Genomic DNA, 20,336 nt, shown 5'->3' with positions numbered 1-20,336 from the left:
TGGAACACTTCCAAATGAACAGCGAAACAGGTCACCTCTCAACACACTTGCACATTCTGTAAGTCAATGGTCTATGCAACGATGAGAACATATAGCATTTCTGCCTCTAACAATTGGTTGGAAATAACTGTTCAGTCCCTGGAACCCAGTGCTCATTCCAATGGGGTCCCTCAGTGTGACACATCCATGTTCCTTCCAGGGGTCTTTGGGGGACTAGCTAGGGCCTCCCACTCTGTCTGATGAGGCATCTTTGCCACCCCCTAACCCTGAGTGGGCTGCTCACTGATTCGCTGAGCCTAAGCCAGGAGCTGGCTTGTCCTGGAGCCTCTGACTCTGGTCCTCCTCCTGTACCCAGGCCTGGGCCTAGGACATTCTCCTGGGTGTGTCCCAGCAGGATCACCTACATGTGAGCAGGTGAGGGGAATGAACAGTGTGGCAGAAAGGGCACTGAAGTGCTGTTCTAATTGGCTGTACCCAGAGCCCTAACTTACTCATCTAAATGCAGGGAAGAATTTTAGCACATAATACATTCCTTTCCTCCTCTAACTTTTTATCAATCTACAGTATAGCTGTGATGATTAAAACAAGTGACGTACACCCCAGCCCTTCCAAATTAAAATCATTTTTATATTGGGAAGAAAAGAGAGGAACTTGACATTTTTCTGGAGGTTGGGAAAAATCTGTTAAGGTATCAATAAAAAAAGAAAAGGGGGGAATTTCTAGAAAAAAACAACAGTGCTAAGTAAGAGTAGCTCATCTTTTCTGAGTGTCAGAAATAGCGCTAAATGTCTCACCAGCCTCTCATTTAACCTACACAACCCTATGCGGTTAGTATGAGAATCCCCCACCCAAGAAAATGAGGCTTATAATAAAGTGAGATCCCTTGTTCAAGGTGACAGCCAAGTAGTGGCAATGTAGGGACTCAAACCAGGCCTGTACAATCCCAGTGTCTTTGTTCTTAAGTCTTTGACTGTATAATATACTATTTCATTTATAAACACCCATCAGATGGAGCCACTGGGGAGAACATCTCACACAGTTGTGGTCCTCACTGGGCAACTGGCCATGGAGGCACTGAGGAAACAAGGCAGGGGGAAGGAAAACAGTATCTGCACTGTCCTCTAACAAAACAAAATGAAAATAAAGACAACACCAAGAGTAAGATGCTAGAGGTCGCCAGGTGGGAAAAAACCCAAAGCTCATTCCTTTTGGGTAGGGCTGCAGCAAAACCCAGGTGTACATTTTATAGGTTATCTTTCACCTGAGCATCTGGGTGGTTCTGAAAAGAAACAGCTCCTGCTGGGGAAAGACAGCCCCTTCTCCCACCCAGATCCCAGCCTAGTAAGTCCAACACCTCACTTCCCAGCAGGAAAAAGCAGGCTCTGAGTCCCAGTGACTCACCGCTCCCTGTGGCACCAGATGGAGGTGTGTATGCGGGGGGCAGTCTCAGCTGTCCCCTACTCTAGCACCCCAAGGAAGGGGACCCACAGGACTGCTGCCCACACCGCCAGGCCTGTACCTTCTAGCTGCTCATCATAGTCTCTTCCTGGATCCTTTCCATGGACAATCCCTTCTCGCAAGCCTGTCTTCAATGGGCTCAAAGCCCAAGGACACTTTTAAAAATCTTCATCAGTTAATTCTTTATCCAACTCTCGGAGAATATTAAACAGAAGGCCACTCGGAGGAGGTCACCAAAGTGGTTTGCCTTCCATTTCTAGCTCCTTGCTCACCCAAAGCCCAAACAAAAACCAACAGGCTGCATTTCTCCTTGGAGCTGCCTGAAAAACCTGCAGCTGCTGTCAGACAGGGCTGCGTTTTTCTTCAAAATGAGGAAGTCATAAGGCTCCCGGAATCTGAACACATCTGGATTTTAGGTGCAGGAGCAATTTCTTTGTTCTTCCCTGACATGAAAAGCCAGGCAACCTTTGCCCTCTCTGTCTTGTTGATGGCTGGGCAACCACACCAAGAGGTCGTTTTCTTTCATTAAATTTGTAATGAGTAGGTGACGCTGACAAGGAAACAGTAGTGCTTAAGCATGCAGACTTGTAGGATGCAGCTAAAGCCTTAATGTATCGGCAGCAATTATTAAATGACTTACTGTATGTGAGCCTTTGATCATAAGCTGGCTCTCTGACAGGTGTTACCCACAGGCAACGCATCATTCTTTTAAAAGGCAGATCCTATCACATGATGATACAGGAAGAATTTTAAAAGAATCCTGATCAGTCCCGTCACAGGGCAATAAAATCATATGTAGTTACTGTGCAGAGGAAAAGTTTTACTTCTAAATAGCTAAGCATTATTATTACCTCTCTTTAACGATTCTGCTTCTTACCCCACCCTGACTTTATGACGTATATTACAATTAGAGCTAGTCCCAACAGTATGGGGAAGGTAATTTAAAAAAAAGAGAGAGAGAAAAAGCCAAGCAAAGAATGCATCTTCCACCAACCTTGATTTTTTACTTCAGCAAATTCCTTGTTGTATTCTTCAAGTGTTTCCCTAAGTTTCTGGTTCTCTGTTTCAATGTCGTGCAGGCGCTGCACTTTGAGCTGGAGCTGCTGTCCAAGATCCAGGGCCGGCACGGGATCTGCATGAGAGGAAAACACACATCACCCCACTCTGGACACAGACAAGTCACCTTCATGGTCACATGGAGGCTCAGGCAGGTCTCCAGCCCTGCAGCTGCCACCACTTGCCAGAAATTGGGGCACGTGTGGCCTTGCCACCTTCTTCAGAGTCCCATGGCTGGGATAGGGGCAATTCTCTGTTGGCTACAAAGGATGTGTATGCAGACCTACCCCAGGGCCCCCAAGGCATGAAAATGGGGTATAATGGCCATGGACTCACTGGGAAATGCCCACTGCTCTGGCATAGTGTGACACTGAATCTTTGAGCTAATAGGAAGAGAGACACATGTGGTGGCAGCAAGGAGAGGCACCCTGGGAAATCATCCGTGCACCTAGAGCTGCACAGAAGGATCGATGGTGTGTGGGAAGGTGCACTAATCCACAAGTTTACAATCATTCTTATGAAGCTGAAATAACATCTGATACTATGAGATTGTCTCTGTCACAAAACCTTTTACAGACATTTTCTCATTTGAGTCTCACAATAATGCTGGGAAAGAGATGTAAGACGTATGTTAGTTCCTTTCACAGAGGTGGAAACTAAAGCTCAGGGAAGGCGAGTGACTTGTCCAAGGTTTCCCGGCTAGTGAGTGGGCAGAGAACTCGAACCCAAGCCTGTTAACTCTAAGTGACTGTTGTTACAACAAGGAAGATCCCCTGATGGAGGGGAGGAAATAAATACAGCTTTTATAAGAGGCCACCTTACTTAGGACATGCTCACTTTCAATCACAATCTTCCTTCACTAACCAAGGACACTCACAAGAGAGTCAGGTGAGCTGGTGAGCCAACCTGCTGTAACCCGTCCTAGGCCACCGGGCCCGGTGGCCAGGAGGCCCCCACACTCTTATAGTACAAACAGCAGGAGATGGCATATGGGTTAGTTATATGAGGTTTTGTGAGCAATTCGATGTACTATCCACCACCAGATTTACTTATAAAAAACTGAATTTTAATCTAAAATTAGAGATTGCAGACACAGAATTTATATACTGACTCTTGGCCTTCAGCACAAAATGGAGAGACATTAAACATTCTTCTGGCGTCCATTTGATCTGTATTTTTTCTTCGGCTGCCTAAAAAGGCACTTATAATCCACCTGCTGGGCACCAGCGGAGCACTTCCTCTAGAACTCTTGGGCTCCGTCAGAGTAGAATACCCAAGTCCGCTGGGCTTAGAAAAGATTATTGAAGATATTTCTGGTATGGACGCCAGCATCACTTGTGAAATGGCTGCAAGGATTTAGTCTCCAGTTGAGGAATGCTAAACACCGAGCACAGCGGATCAACAAGGGTATATATTCAAGAGCTCACTTAATTTTCAAATACCAGAGTCATTAATTTTTCAGACCACCCCCGGTTCCTGGAAATGAGGGCTAGATCCACATGTTTCAGTCGACGCGTCTACCCGGAGCCAGGAGCTCTCTGAGATGCCAACGTCTTTACAGAGTTTACAAAAGGCGGGCACTGGGATGTGTCCAGCACAGCGGCAGACCTGCACGTGAGGCTTACGCCAACACTGTCCATCACGTGAAACCCGGCTGCCGGGCATTTACTCAGTGTGTGTATACAGTTTATGACGACATCACTTTCTCATTTGTGGCTGTTCATTATTATTTTAATCAGCATTAAAATATTTGTATTAAATTAGATTTCAAAAACTATTTAGGGGAGATAGTTCTTTGTAAGTAGGCATAGTAACAACACTAAAGACTGAATTACTCAGAACATTCCAGGTGAGGCTTTTTAAAAAAAAAAATTTCAGTATTTTCCAGGGTACCTTCTCACCCCCCACCCCTCCCTCCAGGACCTCGTGCTGGGCAAATGGCTTAAAGGAAAGAAATGGTATGCCCACATGGCCCTCTTCATATAAAACTACAATTTGAACTTGAGGCAGAAGTCAGGGAAGGCCTGAGAAGGAGAACCGCTGCACTGGTATAAAATTCTATTAGTGTTCGTTCATGCAGGCTTTCCAGCACAATTGCCAGTACAAACGATATCTTTAGAGAGCTAAACTAGTATACTGCCTAAACTTTTTGCCAACAACTTTTCCAATCCATTCCTTTTAAGAAAAAGCCCAGGATCCATTGTGTCTGCTTCAAATAAAAAAAAAATAGCTTCCCTAGTTCGATCTGGCAAGGAATTCAGTGACATATAAAAATAACATGCACATTATAAAGTGAATGGTAACTAGACCTTTAGATAAATTTTCAAAGCATTATATTGTAAATGAAAATTCTGGCAATCTCATAATTATTCATTATGGCATGTATATTTAATTTAACACTATTAAAGGTTAATGCCTAAGTAGCAAAACTGGTCACAGAATAAAGAATGAACTGAATGTTCAAACATCTCTATGCATTAAACTTCAAACTTTACTATAGTACAATTGAATGACTAAACGCCTACAGCATTTGAATATTGTTTTGGATTATGTAAAAGGCATTGCTAAAGTACCTCTTAGGCTTAATTTTTATTACTTGCATTAAAGGAACAGCTAATTACCACATGACAATATAATGACTCTAGCGTGTTTGGGCTAGAGACCAAAACAACGACTTTTGGCATGCCAAACCCCAACCTGCATGTTAATCTAGGGGAAATCATAGCTTTTTTTGTCTCGTTAATGATTTCCAATGCCATTTAAACCCCACACGAGTATTGTTAGGCCTTATTCTGAACGTCACAAGCCTCCGATCTCAGCAGCTCAATTAGGGAATTGTCTGGGGGAGGCAAGAGAACACACCCATACGTGGAACAGGAACACACAAAACCCTCAACCAGTCTTCCCTGCCTCCTCCAATTCAACAGGCTTTATTGCCAGTTCCATCCACCCATTGTGACAAACTTACAATTTGTTTTATAATCATCTAATAGTTAACTCCTGAAACACTCTTTGAGGCACTGTAGAGCTCTATGCAACACAGGACCCAAAGAACATAATTACAACAAGCAACAACACAGTCACCTGTATTCATACAGCACCTTCTCCTAAGTACATGTAACATGATCTCATTAATTCCAGCCCTCACATTCAGGGTTGGGGGAGTGGGCTCTGCAATATGTCTGGTGCTGGCTCCTCAGCTAAAGGAGAGGGGGAGGAGAGAAGTCAGCCAAGCAAAGAGGTATGCAAAATTCTAATGAAAATTTCTGCTTCCTGAATTAGCAGCCCCCTAAATTATCCTGTCTCTTCAAGTCCTACTTTAACAACTATTTCCTAAGCATCTTTCTGCTCTGGGTAAGGCCCAAGTGAGGCACTGGGATAGACATTCAGCCATGTCAGCTAGGACCAGCTTCATAAGAGAGATAAATCATGTTCACAAATATCAATGGTAAAACAAGATGGGCCACACAGATCAGATGAGTGAAGGACCACTCCCAGATAGATAAACTGGGAAAAGTAGATTTTTTTTGAAAAGAGAAGACAAGAGTTTAGACCCATGGAGATTGTGGGTCAATCCATGTAGAAGACAGAGCATCCAGGGGAAAACGGAGTAGGGAAGCACCAGGCACAGTTCAGTCTACTGCTGGTGCCCAAGTACACATTCTATGACACCAGGAATGTTCTAGGTGCCCGGGGGGGGGGGGGGGGGCACAACAATGAACAGACAAAACCTTGTTCTCAAAGACTTGACATTCTGAAGTGAGGGAGACAGATAAAAAGCTGAACCAAATAAAATAGAATACTTCCAAGTATTGCGAAACATGAGGAGAGAAAACAGGGTGTGGAGAATGGGGAATGGGTACTGGAGACAGACAGGGAGGGTCTCTTGGAGAAGGTGACACTGGGATGGGGATCTAGATGGTGAAGAGGAGAGACTGTGAAGACCCTTGGCAGAGGAAACAGCGTTGCAAAGACCCAGAGGTGGGTGTGAATGTGGCATATTCAAGGCAGAGAGAGAAGCCTACAAGGTGGCAACAAAGGGAAAGGAGAGTGGCAAAGCACAAGTGGTCAGGGAGGGAGGCCTGTGTTCAAGAATTTAAACAAAAATATGAGCACAATTAAGGAGAGGAATAGAATACACAGAGAAGAATAAAATAGAATTCTAGAGCTGAAAATACATTGTCTGATGTGTCCTGTTAGTGCAGTAGATAGCCTAGCAGTCTCATAAAAGTACAATGCTGAAGAAAGCCTGAGGACCAAGTCTGGATTTATTGGACTCTTGCAAGATGAGAAACTGGGGCATGAGAAAAAAGAACTGCAATTCTTTGAACCACAAAAAGGTTTGTTGGTTTTCTAGTTGCAAAGTATTTAAGAGTTTTGTTTTTTTAAAAAAAAAAGTTTTTATTGATTTTAGGGAGAGGAAGGAAGAGGGATAGATAGATAGAAACATTGACAAGGAAGAAACATAAACATTGATCAACTGCCTCCTGCATGCCCCCTACTGGGGATCAAGCCCACAACACAGGCATGTGCCCTGACCAGGAATCAAACTGGTGACCTCTTGGTTCACATGTAGATGTTCAACCACTGAGCCATGCCAGCCAGGCAGTATTTAAGAGTTTTAAGCCTAAAGATGAGTTATACAATTTTCTTTTAAAAAGTTGTATTCCAAATTAGCTGTCCTGTTCTGTGACAGCAGATAGCTATCAGTCATATGTTGTTTGGCAAACATTAAAAGACGACAACATAATCTATGTCTTTGAAGTCAATGTGATGTTTTAATACTTAGTGGGAAAAATACTACTTCTTCAAAGAAACTCATCTATAGTGACAGCATTCTAAAAGGGGGTATTTGGAAATGTTCCCATCATTATATAAACTTATGGGCAAAGATAACATCCTCTACAAAAATGTCTCAATGCCTCTTATCACATCAGAGTGTGGAGCAGATTGCATGTGTTCAAATCCCAGCTCTGCCATTTAACTGGCTGTGCAACCTTAGACAAGTTACTTAAGTATTAATTACTAAGAGAATATGTGCATACACTTAGAAAACTGCCAGCCATGAAGTTAACACTCAATAAAAGTTACCTATTACCAACCAACTCAAACCTGATGAACTATTTGCCCAAAGGAATTTCAAATCATTTGTTACTAATATAAAAAACACAGTATTTCTTGACTAGTTAGCAAGAAAAATCGAGTATCAGAAAAAAAATTTACTACCTGAATTTCAACAAATACTATCTTATAACTGGTACACAGGTTTCAAAAGTATAAATCATCTTTTCATAAAGACAGCCAATAATGCACTGCTTTTGTCTGGATCTATGTATCTTTGTGAGTTATCTTTTCCAGCCATTTATGACAGCCATTAAAACCTAGAATAAAAATAACAAAACCTGGAGACTTCTGCTTCTGGTCATGACGAATTGTCCAGTACTGGACTTGTCCTCTGGACATAAACAACTAGAATACCAGGTAAACTTTCTGAAACAACCATTTACAGTTATTGGACAACTGGCAGAGAGGACTGTGATCCCTAAGAGAAGGGCAACAAATGAGGTGAGTCCTACGACCACCCTGACTTTCTGCCAGGAAGCACTTTCTAGACTGCAGCACAGCATGAGTCTTTTTGAGTTGAGAATAGATAGATCAGAAGATTGAGAGGCTGAGGTGCCTGGAATTTGTAGGGCAGAGCACTGGAAAGGAGAAAGATATGCAGAGAAAGAGCTAGAGAAATCTGCATAAGAGAAACCAAGAGCCTGTTGCAAAAAGACAAGGTACACATATACTCATAGCATGAAATTCCTCAAGGCTGGGCAAAGAAGTATAAGTAAACAAGTTCAGAGTTCACAGGGGATTGGGAAAGTTTAAGTTGCAACCAGTCACAGTGGAGGGACTTGTTGAACACGCAGGACATTTGGTAGAGACACCAGAACAACCACACTAGAATGGAGGTCTAAATTAATCCTAAAGTAAAGGCTACTTCAGACCCACCCCATAAAAGCTTAAAAACAAGCCTAGAATGATCAAGTAAGCTGATCCGCAAGAAATTTAACTACTTGACAAAAAAAAAGCTTCAACACTCTTGAGAAAGACAACAAAATCCAGTTAACAACTGCAATGTCCAACATCCAATCGAAAATTACTACACATGCAAAAAAAGCAGGAAAATGGGGGGGAGGGGAGGGGGATCAGTCAATAAAAACAAAACCAGAAATAACAAGAGATAATGGGAGTAGTAACAAAGATAAAAACAGCTAGTACAGCATACTCATGGATTTTAAAAAAACATAAACAAAATAGGGAAAAAAAATATAAAAGAGAATCAAAAGAAATTCTAGAGCTTAAAATATCGTATCTGAAATGAAAAAAATTCCTTTGGCTGGCTTAACAGATTAGACACTGCAAAAGAAAAATTAGTGAATTCAAAGAGACGGTCATAGAAACTGTCTGAACAGAGGCACAGAGAAGAGACTGAAAAAAATAAAAGTTACTAAAACCTCAGCAACCTGTGAAACAACAGCAAGCAATCTAACATACATGTCCTAGAAAGGGGCTAATGGTGTACTTGGAAAAACAGTGGCAAAATTTCCAAATTTGGTGAAAGCTATAAACCGAAAAACCCAAGGAACTCAATAAAATCCAAGCAGGATGGACACAAAGAACACTAATAAGCAAAATCAAATTGCTCATTATATATAGGGAAAGAAAAATAAGATTAACTAGAGACTTCCTGTCAGAGAGAAAAAACAAAAACAAAACAAAAACTACCAATATACAATTTTATACCCAACAAAAATATCCTTCCAAAACGAGGGAAAGGTAGAGATTTTTTTGTTTCAGATGAGCAAAAGTTGGCAGAACTCATTGCCAGTGTACCTAGAATATAAGAAATTTTAAAGGCAATGCTACAGACTAAAAAAGAATGGTGCCAGATGGAAACCTGATTTATAGAAAGGAATAAACAACAACCAAAGAGTAAAATATGTGGGTAAAAATAAAATACTATTTTTCTCATTTTAAATTTCATTAAAAGATAACTATTTAAAAGCAAAGAAGGTACAATGTACTATAGTGTGTACTGTCAAAACATATATAGAAGTTAAATGAATGACAATACACAAAGGATAGGAGGGGGAAAATGGAAGTGTATTATATTCCGTTGTATGTAAAGTAGTATTTTAATATTTGAAGGTATAGTGTGATAAATTAAAGATGCTTACTGTATACCTGAAAGTAACCACTGAGAAAATAAAACAAAGAGTTACACCTAGTAAGACAAGTGGGGAGATGAAATAAGATCATAAAAAATAATCAAAACAAAGCAGGAAAAATACAACAAAAGACTTAAAGTAAGACAAACAGAAAACAAACAGAACGATGGTAGACTTAAACCCACCTACATACATAATTACATTAAATGTGAAAAATCAAACATTTCACTTAAAAGGCAGACTGCCAGACTGAATTAAAACAAGATATAACTGTTCATAAGAAAAGCAATTTAACTATTTAACAGCAAAGTATGTTAACAGTAGAAGAACAGAAAAAGATATAATATGAAAACACTTAATGAAAAGAAAGCTGGAATGCCTATATTAAAATCAGAAAAAGAAAACTTTAGTACAAGGAATATTACCAGGAATAAAGAAGATCACTGTATAAACCTAAAAGAGAAGATGAGAAGATGTAACATTCCCAAAGGCAGTTATACTCCGAAATAAAGCTTCAAAAAACATGAATTAAAAACTAACAGAACTGAAAGAAAAAGTTCACAATAATAAAGATTCCAAAACTCTGTTCTCTCTAATGAAGAGTACAATTAGACTGACAAGCTAAATTTAAAATTTATATAGAAACTCAATTAGCCAAAACAATTTTGAAAAACAAGACCGAAGATAAAGGATTTGCATTACGTCATTTCAAGATTGATTATAAGGCTACAGTAATCAAGATAGTATGATATTAACGTAAGGATAGATAAACAGATCAATGAAATAGAGAGTCCAGAAAAAACTCACACATACACCACCCATTAATTTTTCAATGAAACTTGATCCTTACCTTAGACCATACATCAAAATTAACTCAAAATGCATCATAGACCTAAAGGTAAAAGATAACACTAAGAACTTCATTAAAAAATTTTGAATTTATAACCCTAATATTAGAGTTACCAATGCTCCTGCTCTGAGGTGGATATGTTGGGGTGTATGAATAAAAGCAGTTTACAGACCACTTAGACCCATTTGGCTGCTGTGCAAAGGATAGACGGGAGGAGGTGGAGTGAAGGTGGTGAGCCAGTGAGGTGAGAGGTAATGGTGGCAGCTAAAGTGATGATGAGTGGTCAAATCTGGGATATTATCTAGAGGCTGAGTCAAGAGGACTTACTGACAGACTGGCTATAAGGTGTGAGGGAAAGGAATTCAGGCTGACTCCTGTATTTGCGGCCTAAACCACTACATGAATGGTGAGGCCATTTACCTTCCTGGGAGGGCGTGGGGGGAAATCACCTGTTCTCTTGCTGTCATGTGGAGTTTGAGCCTAACAGACATCAGAAGTCACCTAGGGAGAGAATGTAAGTGGAGAAAAGGAAAAAGCTGAGTCCTGCAGAGGAAGAGAGGTAGCCACAAAAGTCTGAGAAGGAGGAGTGTAACCAGGTGGAGGTGAGTTCAGAAGGCATAACTGACTCTCAGAGGACTTTTGCTATGATGGGGAGTAGAGACTTGGTCGGGCTGGAAGATGTCATCCTCGTCTGACCACACGCATGTTCTCAGTAAAATATGAGATGTGTGGAGATTAGAATGGAGAGGTCTGAAATGGTTCATGTACGGGGACAGTAGGCATAAGGTTGGGGCCAGTCTATGCTGTGCAGACTTTCTGTAAACTAACTTACAGTGGTTTTCCAGGGACTTTGGTATGTTTTGTTTTGGATTCCCTGGGTCACTGTCACACACCGACAAACCCCACCATCTTGGTGCAGAGAATCCGGAAGAAGAGGACACTGCTGACTTTAAGGAGAGCCAGAGGCTGGAAAGCAGGGCTTCCTATTAGATGGGGTGATTAGGTGGGTCCAGGGTGTGCTGGGGAGGGGGTGGGGAGCATGGTGGGTTAGAGAAGGCCAGGCCAGTGGTGAGCTGCTTTTCCATATATTGTGAGGACTGAGAAGACCAACCTCACAAAACCCAAGCCCGTGTTTGCACAGAGGGCTCTGCAGGCTGTCTCCTGCCATCAGCCAGAGGGTGAATGTGCCCCTTGTGAGTGCCATCCCTGCAATGACATCACAGTGAGGCAGACGCTACTTTTTGCCAGGGCACTCTAGGCTAATGTAATCATACGATTACATAATTAACCCAGCTGTCTCATTAAGAAAATCAACTGGAATTCAGGGCATAATTAGTCATACAGCAATTAGCATGCTGATGAGCAACTGATGAAAAGCTGTCTAGATATCAAGTGTGCCAGGACCACCCCAGTTATGGCAAGGGGGGATAGAGGCGACACACTGCCCCACGCAAGCAAACCAAGGATTCCCCCTCTCAGCTAGTGAGTTCTCACACTACAGCCCAGTATCAAGGGACAGAGGGAGAGCCCTGAGTTGGGGCAGCGTGCAAATGCAGCAACAAGCAATTCAGACACCCATCTTGTCACGTTTGCCTTTCTTGAGAATGTTTACAGCTATTTTCTCAGCCTGCAGACATATGGTGTGCAAAACAGAGAGGCTGATCAGGCCCCAAATTCGTTTCAACCTGGCCAAGGAGAGTGAGAAAAGTTGCCTCCTTGTCTGGATCCCAGTGTTGTGTAAAGCATGCCTGTCCTCTAGTCCTCGAGGCTACTTTGGAGCAGCTCAGTCCTGCAGCCCAGGGAGGAGGCAGGAGGGCATTGGCAACCCACACCTTCATTCTGAGGCTGCAGCCCCGGTTCCACCTCAATTCCATTATGGCGCTAGTGGTTGATTCCCAGAATGAAAATGTTTCATAAAGGCAAACTGAGAATATGTAAAGGGAATCCTGCCATCTGGGCACCTGAGGTTTTAGAGTTCTCTCTGGAGGGGTCTGGGCATTGGCTCCTCTGCCAACACCAGGAGACCTAGAATACATGGAATGGAATAGCCTCATAGGATCTAGCTGGAGCAGCCACATTTCTAGAGCCTTCAAAAATGCCACCAAGTGGCTCGTCAATTAAAACCTTGGTATGAGAAGCAAGGAGTACTTCCGGCCAAATCCCAAGATTTAAAAAAAAAAAAAAAGACTTTTTATTGATTTTTAGAGGGACAGGAAGAGAGGGAGAAACATAGATGTGAGAGCGAAACACTGATCATCTGTCTCCTGCATGCCCCTTACTGGGGACGGAGCCCACAACCTGGGCATGTGTCCTGACAGGGACTTGAACCAGCAACCTTTTGGTGCATGGGAAGATGCCCAACCAACTAAGCCATACCAGCCAGGGCTAAATCGTAAGATTTTGACAGTTTTTTCCAGGAGTCCTGCTATGGGATCCTTGAGTAGGGGACAGACAGGGAAGAAGAAAGGAGAATGAAAAGAATAGTTTTTTCTAACTGTAACCAATAGTGTGTCCTCACTTCAAACCAGAGTGAGGAGTACAAAGGCCTGAATTACTATTTTATTCTCATGAAGGAGCATTAAAAAGTAGTTCTCAAAAGTGATGGTCCACTTTATTTCTGGATTCTCAAATGCTAGGCTGATGGGGTTATTCATCAGGAGAGAAGGTTTTCCTAAATCCAAATTGAAATGTGGCCCCAGGAGCACCTCAGATTAGGGGCTTTTGGGTGTGGGTTCTGAAAATGGACTGTCCTACAGAATGGGCTCTCTAAAGCCAGTTCTCTTTCAGGAATTCTGAAAACTAACACCTTCTACCAACAATCGCAGGCTAGTTACTCTATGGACATAAAGTAAGAGTAGTCAATCATGAAACATTGAGGTCTAGCAGTGTTACGTGAATCAATGAATATTTTATACCATTGGTAATGTGCTTCCTAAGATTTAAATCTTAAAATAAACTCTTCCAGGCACTGCTTCTGTGTTTGAAGGGTTTGTGTCTGTAGAACGTAAACCACATCTTAGGAAGGAGTGAAAGATGATTCTCTTTATATAGGGGGCACAGATAGAGGCAAAGAGAACTTGCAAAGAGGTTCTTCCAGGAACTCTGCAACCAAGCAAACTTCTGCAATACCAATGCACAGGTGGTAGCTCCACCAACTTTGTCTCTTTTTCTCCTTTCTAGGAACTTAAAAAACCCACACTGTTATTTTTTTTAATCCTCACCTGAGAATATGCATATTGATTTTATAGAGGTGGGGGAGAGAGAAAGAGACATTGATGTGAGAGAGAACATGGGCTGGTTGCTTTCTGTACATGCCCTACTGGGGACTGAACCCACAACCTAGGTATGTGCCCTGACCGGGAATTGAATAACCTTTTGGTATACGAGACGACGCTCCAACAAACTGAGCCACACCAACCCGGGCCAAAAAAAAAAAAGAAGAAAAAAAAAAAGCCATTACCAAGACGTTTCTGGAACAAAAAAGTCACAGTTGTCTTTTACAGAAATTATTAAGTGTGGACAAATACTCAAATGACCACCACTTAAGTTATCTGTAACCCATTAATAAGGGCTATTCAGAGACTAAGATCTCAAGTTGAATATTTTACTGATTTAAGCTTTTCCCCTTGATTGTTGAAATAAATACATGCTCATTGTAAAAAATCTGAAAATTATCAAGAAGCAAGAGCAAGTCACCCACACAAGGTTAATTTCTGGCAGATTATGCATGCCATCATAACTGTACTCAGAGCACAATAAAATTCCAGCTATGCAAGAGGCTTTAAGGAGGTCATTTCAGAATATTTCCAGCTATCTGAGAGGGTCACATTTTAAGAGCAGAGATATTTATTTCTTGCTTCATTACAGTAAGGGATGGAGGCTGCCTACTTAATCTGTTTAATTATGGAATATTTTCTAAAAAGTACAGTAGAGTCTCCCACCACCCAAACAGACATCGAGGCAGGGCAGGGGTCAAGTCTCAACTGCATTTGTATCTTAGGTGCACGGTCAAGGGCCTGGCACACAACAGACTGCAGCAAGTGCTGGCCGAGGGAATGCATGAAAATAACTAAACAGCACACCTTTAACCTTTTCTTGCACACCCAGCATCACTGTTGTTGACAGGTGGTCACTGAACTCTGTTCTCACCCACAAATAGATTCCAATGCAGGACACTGGCCTCCTGGTTAGAGGAACTCCCCATTTGGGGGAGAGGGGGCTCGCCTAGGTGTCCTTACCAAGTCATGTTGTTGGCAGATGGCTACAATACTTTTCCTCATGGCTAACTGTTAGCAAATAAGTGTAAATCTCAATCAGAGGGATATTAAAATAAAAAATTTAAATATTTGCAAGTTTAAGCTTTCTCTGTTGATCATATACACGATTATGATATAAAACTACATCCCTGATAAAACTGACAGATGAAGCCACCTAGATTAATGACATAAAATTGTAACTTACTTATGAATCTGAAACTACTCTCCTATTGCTATGATGTTGACAATGAAGACAAAGAACATTTTCAATTAAAAGAACAATTAGAGATGATAACAGAATTAGGAACAGGAGGCTAAATCTCCAAACTTTTTGTTGGTCTTCCTTTTAATTTTGAAAGCCATATAAACAAGTAAACCATGTAAACAAGTATTGTTACCCAGAGATGAAGAAAATAAGCCGTGTTAACTGAGTTCTGGGCTAAAGCTGCACTAGTCACCTTTCAACCATCCAGTCTACCTCCTACATACAGCTGAAATCCATCCATTTCTCTCCTCTTCACTCCTGCCACCTGAAACCTCATCTCTCCCTTCCCATATCACCTTGGACCCCTTTCCAAATCTGTTGTCTAAATTGCAGTCAGGATGACTTTTTTATTATATATATCTGGTCATATTATTGCCCTGCTTAAAACTCATTAATGGTTTGTCTGTTCAAGTCCAGAGTCCTTCACATAATCTGCCAGGCCCCTTTGCAGCTGGGTGACCACACTGGTGTATGCCCTTTACTCGGGGGTATAATTATTAACAGCGCACCCTGACTACTGACAGAGTCTTGGTTTAGATGATACAGTACCTGGACACTCTCCTTACTGCCCTCTTCCCTTGCTCACCAAGCTCACTACCCCAGGGCATCTGTTCCTGAGCCTGCCCAATCCTACTCATTCTACACTCTTATGCCCAATGGGCTCTGCCTTCCAAGCACTTACCACACCTAAAATTCAATAATTACTTGTGTAATTACTTTTTAATGCCCACATTCCCACCAGACTCTAAAGTCCACAAGAACAGGAAGTTATCTGGCTGCTTTGCTCACTGCTCTATTGTGGCAGCTCAGCATGGTTCCTGAGACACAGCGAGGGGGCGGCGTCTAAGGTGCTAACTGAGAAATCCCAGGGAATAAGGGTCGCAGCACTGTGGAAGGAGTGTGTGCTTTGGCTAAAGTAAGCAGAATATTTATAATAAAAAGTATCTTAAAATACTCTGAAATTAAGTAGGGAATGCAGAGTGATCTGGTAGCAAAGGAGAAAGAACATATACATAGAATCTTTACTATTTTAATTGTTCAGAGGACTCATCAGGATGAGTGTGTGTTTAAATGTTTATTCAGTGTCTTTAATAAGAAGGAGCTTTTGGAAGGAAAAATAATATTATTTGGGATATTGGATGTGGACAATGAAGAAGAGGGAAGAGCTAGGTGACTCCAATGCTTTCCCCTTGAACAGCTGAGTGACACCAGTGAAGGAGAGGAGAGCAGGAGGGAAGTGGGTTGGTGTGGAGGGAGATCCCGGGGCTTGATGCTGAGTGTGTAAAGCTTGGGGTGCCAGTGGGACAGCTGCTAAACCAAACACAGATTTTTGGACATTAGTACCAGCCACAAAACCCAAGGCCTCTGAAGTGCATATGCTAGTCTGATGAACCCCAAATGCTAAGTGTCATATAAATGTCCGTGCAGGCAGGTAAATCTTTATAGAGTGACACCAAGCAAAATGAGAGTTCAGAGAGCTATTAAACGGCTCAAACTCAATGAAAGACACATTCTTTTCTCCTGCCATTTAGGTTGCTAGCATGCTCCAACGTGCTCTCCCTCAATTGAAAGTGTCAACCTCTAAAATATGGTTCAATGTAAACAATTAAAACCTGAGACCAAAAAACCTCAGAAAGCATTTGAAGAAATAATCTGATCCATTAATTCATTTGACATATATTTAATGGAGTTTCTGCTACATGGCAGGCACTGGGGTAGACACTAGGGAAATATTTGGGGATAAAACCACATTGCCCCAATCACTTTGCTCAGCCAGAAAGGAAAACAGCCGAGTCCCAAGTAGTTGTAACAGAGGGAAACACAGGCTGCGAGGAGCAGGGTGTGTGTGTGAGAAGGGCACACCTGAGCCAAACCTGGGAGGTCAGGGAGCAGCATCTCAACAGGTTCATCTGCAGGAGTAAGATGAGGTGAGCTACGAAGGGGGTTGGCCTGCCGGCAGTGTGGAGAATGGGCTAGAAGGAGGCAATCCTGCAAACATGAAGTCTGGTGTTGAACTACTGTAGACATGAGAAGGACTGAACTGAGTGGAAGGCAGAAGCTGAGATGGAGAGAAGTGGATGGAATCGAGAACATTCTAAGGGAAAATGGCCAGGACTTGGTGGCTCAGTGCTCAGTGTGGGCAGCTGGGCAGAAGATGGTGCTGCTTCCTAAGAGAAGGAACTCAGGGAGAACACGGTTTCCTTTGGACACTGGGTGGTTTTAGGGTGCCCATTGGCCATCCCAGGGGATATGTCCAGGAGGCTGCTGGATATGCAAGCTGACACTCAAAAGTGAGGACTGGGCAGAGATAAAGCTTTCAGAGCTACTAATGTGACCTTTCGTGAATTCAGCTGTGAAGGACTCCAGGGTGGCTCTGGGTCGATGAACTCATTGAGTTGTTCAACATGTCACACCTGTGGTATGCCAGGCCCTGCTCCAGGTGCTGGGCATAAAGCGATAAACCCAAGCTGTCCTCAAGGAGCTTTCATTCTAGTAGAATCAGCAGATAAGAAGCAAGAAAACCCACAAACAAAACTTCTGGAAGAGGTGGCAAGTGGGGATGGTTCAGTCAGGTTATTGTGCCACTCTCTGAGGCATGCGACTCTGGCTCTGCCTCTTCCTGGAGTGGCTGGTTGGCTTTCCTGGGCTCCTGGAGCTGGGCCACATGGCACATACTTGAAATACCGGTCCCATTATTCTCAAGAGCTTCCTGTAGTTTTCTGAGATAGCATCAATTGATGTTTCTTGAAACTAGAAGACTTAACGTACCCCACCAATGTTTCTGGGTTTGGCGGGACTGAAGCCTGAAGCACACAGACAGTTAAGGCACCTGACTCCCCACAACTGTGTGACTGTCAGTAAATGCAATGCTATTGACCAGGCCCTTCCTGTAAACCTCAGCCACAGGATTACTTCATCTGAGCAGCAAGACTTCAAAACACAGGTAGAGTGCTCCAAGCTCCACTCAAGCTTCTCAAACAACTTGTTAGAACTGTTTGTCAGACCACAGCATTTGTAAGAAAGAAATACCTGGGATGTGGGTAAAAGTGATTTATGTGGTATGCAGATGGACTATGCTTGACTTTTATTATTACAGAAAACACTGAACGTTATTTGCTCCCACCATCTTAAATCGAAACTGCAAACTTTAATTCTCTAGCCAAAAATGATAATTACAAAGAACATCAATATGGGAAAAATGCTGATGGTATAATGTTAAGTGAAAAAACCCCCACAGAATGTAAATATCTGCCCATATTATGATAAAAATAATATGTGAACATGAATAAAGTCTGCTCAGGCAAAGATCATTGATGGGGGAAAAAAAAAGGTCTCATCTTTTTCTATGGGAAATTAGGATAGAAAATAATGGCAGAAAAAGAAACCCAACAATTTGTTAAAGTGGCTGCCCAGCTGAGAAACTTCACTAAGGGAAAACCTAGGTAAAAACTGGACTTTAAAAAAGGAGAGTGTAGGTTAGTTAGAAAACAGCAGTTAAAGGTTCTGGGTCTTTGGCAAAGATGAAATAAGCCAGACCCCTTTCAACTAAGTAACCAACCAAAACTTGCATTTGCACAACATCACGCCAATGGGACCACCAAGGTGCCAGTACCCGAGAAAGACAGCACCCTGGGCATCCAATGGTCTATTTGCTGTGAAGGAGCCCTCTCATGAACCTCAGCCAGAGTCTTCAGGGAACCTCTAGTTGGTTACAAACTCTTGCAGAAAGTCAAAAGACCAGAATTTGGAACCAAGTGCTGAATAGCTCCCATGACAGCAAAAGTTTAGAACAAAGAAAACCATTCTCTACCACTAGGCTGTTCCCCCACACTGTTCCATTTCAAAGATGAAAAAACTGAGGTCCAGAAAGGAAAAGGAATGTGATAAAGACCCCATAACAAGGCCCTGGCAAGAGAATCTGAATTTCCCTACTTCCTGTCCAAAGTGCTTTCTGCTGTCCCTTGCTTGGGGTGACCTCTATTAATCCCAGCTCCCAAAGGGTACAGCAGAGTCCACAGGGGACCTGAATTAGAATGCAAGTTCAGATGTAAAGGAGACCTGTTGCTGCTTTGCTTTGTTAAAATAGTTCTAATAATGTCAATAATCCACACACAGTCCTTAGTTATAGCTAACTGGGCTACCGCTTGCCCGTGGCTATAAACCTTAAGTGAATAACTTGGCCAGTGGTCACTGGTTCCTTGGATGACCAGGGAGGGGAGTGAGGTATTCTAGGTACCCTATCAGGGCTATTTCTGACTGTGGAATCAGTCAACCCAGAAGCACAAATATCCACGATGTCTGCATAGCACATACACAGGTTCTATTTCTTCCCTGTGAAATGGGCAGCATTTTATACCAAAGCTAAAGGTAGCCCCACAGATTTGAGTTTTCACATTTGCAAAAGCATTCATTGGTGGTTATGTGATGACTTTAACAAAAGTGCATCTAATTTCCATACCTACCCAAAGTCTGGGTTTTGGAGAGTTCCCATTTCCAGAACTCCTTGGTTTCATGGGGAAGTTGCCAATGATGGCATAATTCTCTTAGGAAAGCTGAGACAGATAAGCCTGAAACCCACCAACTCTCCAGACACAATGCCCACTGGTGGATTATCAGTGCATGGGCTTACCCGGGACATCAATCAATCTTTTGTAGACATTCAAGAAGGCTGCCTCAGCTTCTTTGCTTCTTTTACTCAGTGCATCAATCTGAAAGGGAAAGGAAGAAAGAAAAGAAAAACAAAGAGCTCAATATTTGTCAAGAGGTAATTTAAAAATCATTACACATCTAGTAAGTTCCCATGGCAAATGGAAGTCTGATTTCTCCATGTAAATGCTGGACAGCTGGGCCTTCAACTTCTTAGAGGAAATGTCTGCAAACATACAAAAGGAAGATAAACCACGTGGGCCCCACTCCTGAGGGTGTGCAAGTCAAGGGCAGGGCTTTTGAGATGAAGCTATTTTCAACACTCTGTACTATCACCCAACTGAGTGTGGTTCTTCATTGAGAAAATGGCCCAGCGCCCTTCCTGGTCTCTTTCCTTCTTCTGCCAGTATTTACTAAGGGCTGACTGTGTGCTGGACACTGCTGGAGGTGGGGCAGAAAGGGACAGCAGGTATGTAAACAAGCAATGAAATCCCCGTCTGGAAAGTGCTGGGTAAGCAGAGAGCAATGGGGTCGAAGAGAAAGGGACATCAAGCAGGAGAGTAGGTGGTGTTTGAGTGGTCCTC

General features: G+C 42.4%; 1 protein-coding gene across 5 annotated transcripts in view; it reads right to left on the bottom strand.

The window, feature by feature from the left end:
- CUX1 (cut like homeobox 1) overlaps window positions 1-20,336 on the bottom strand; it is a 336,917-nt gene that overhangs the window by 130,644 nt on the left and 185,937 nt on the right. For all 5 annotated transcript variants that reach the window (XM_087815583.1, XM_087815584.1, XM_087815586.1 and 2 more), the window contains exons 4-5: window positions 19,736-19,814; window positions 2,453-2,590 (exon numbers count right to left, since the gene is read on the bottom strand). In XM_087815583.1, the coding sequence (XP_087671709.1) occupies window positions 2,453-2,590; window positions 19,736-19,814 (217 nt within the window). The remainder of the gene's footprint in view (window positions 1-2,452; window positions 2,591-19,735; window positions 19,815-20,336) is intronic.

Source organism: Miniopterus natalensis, chromosome 3 (assembly GCF_054644295.1).
Source record: "Miniopterus natalensis isolate mMinNat1 chromosome 3, mMinNat1.hap1, whole genome shotgun sequence".
Classification (NCBI taxonomy): Eukaryota; Metazoa; Chordata; class Mammalia; order Chiroptera; family Miniopteridae; genus Miniopterus; species Miniopterus natalensis.
This window is presented reverse-complemented; position numbering and strand designations above follow the sequence as displayed.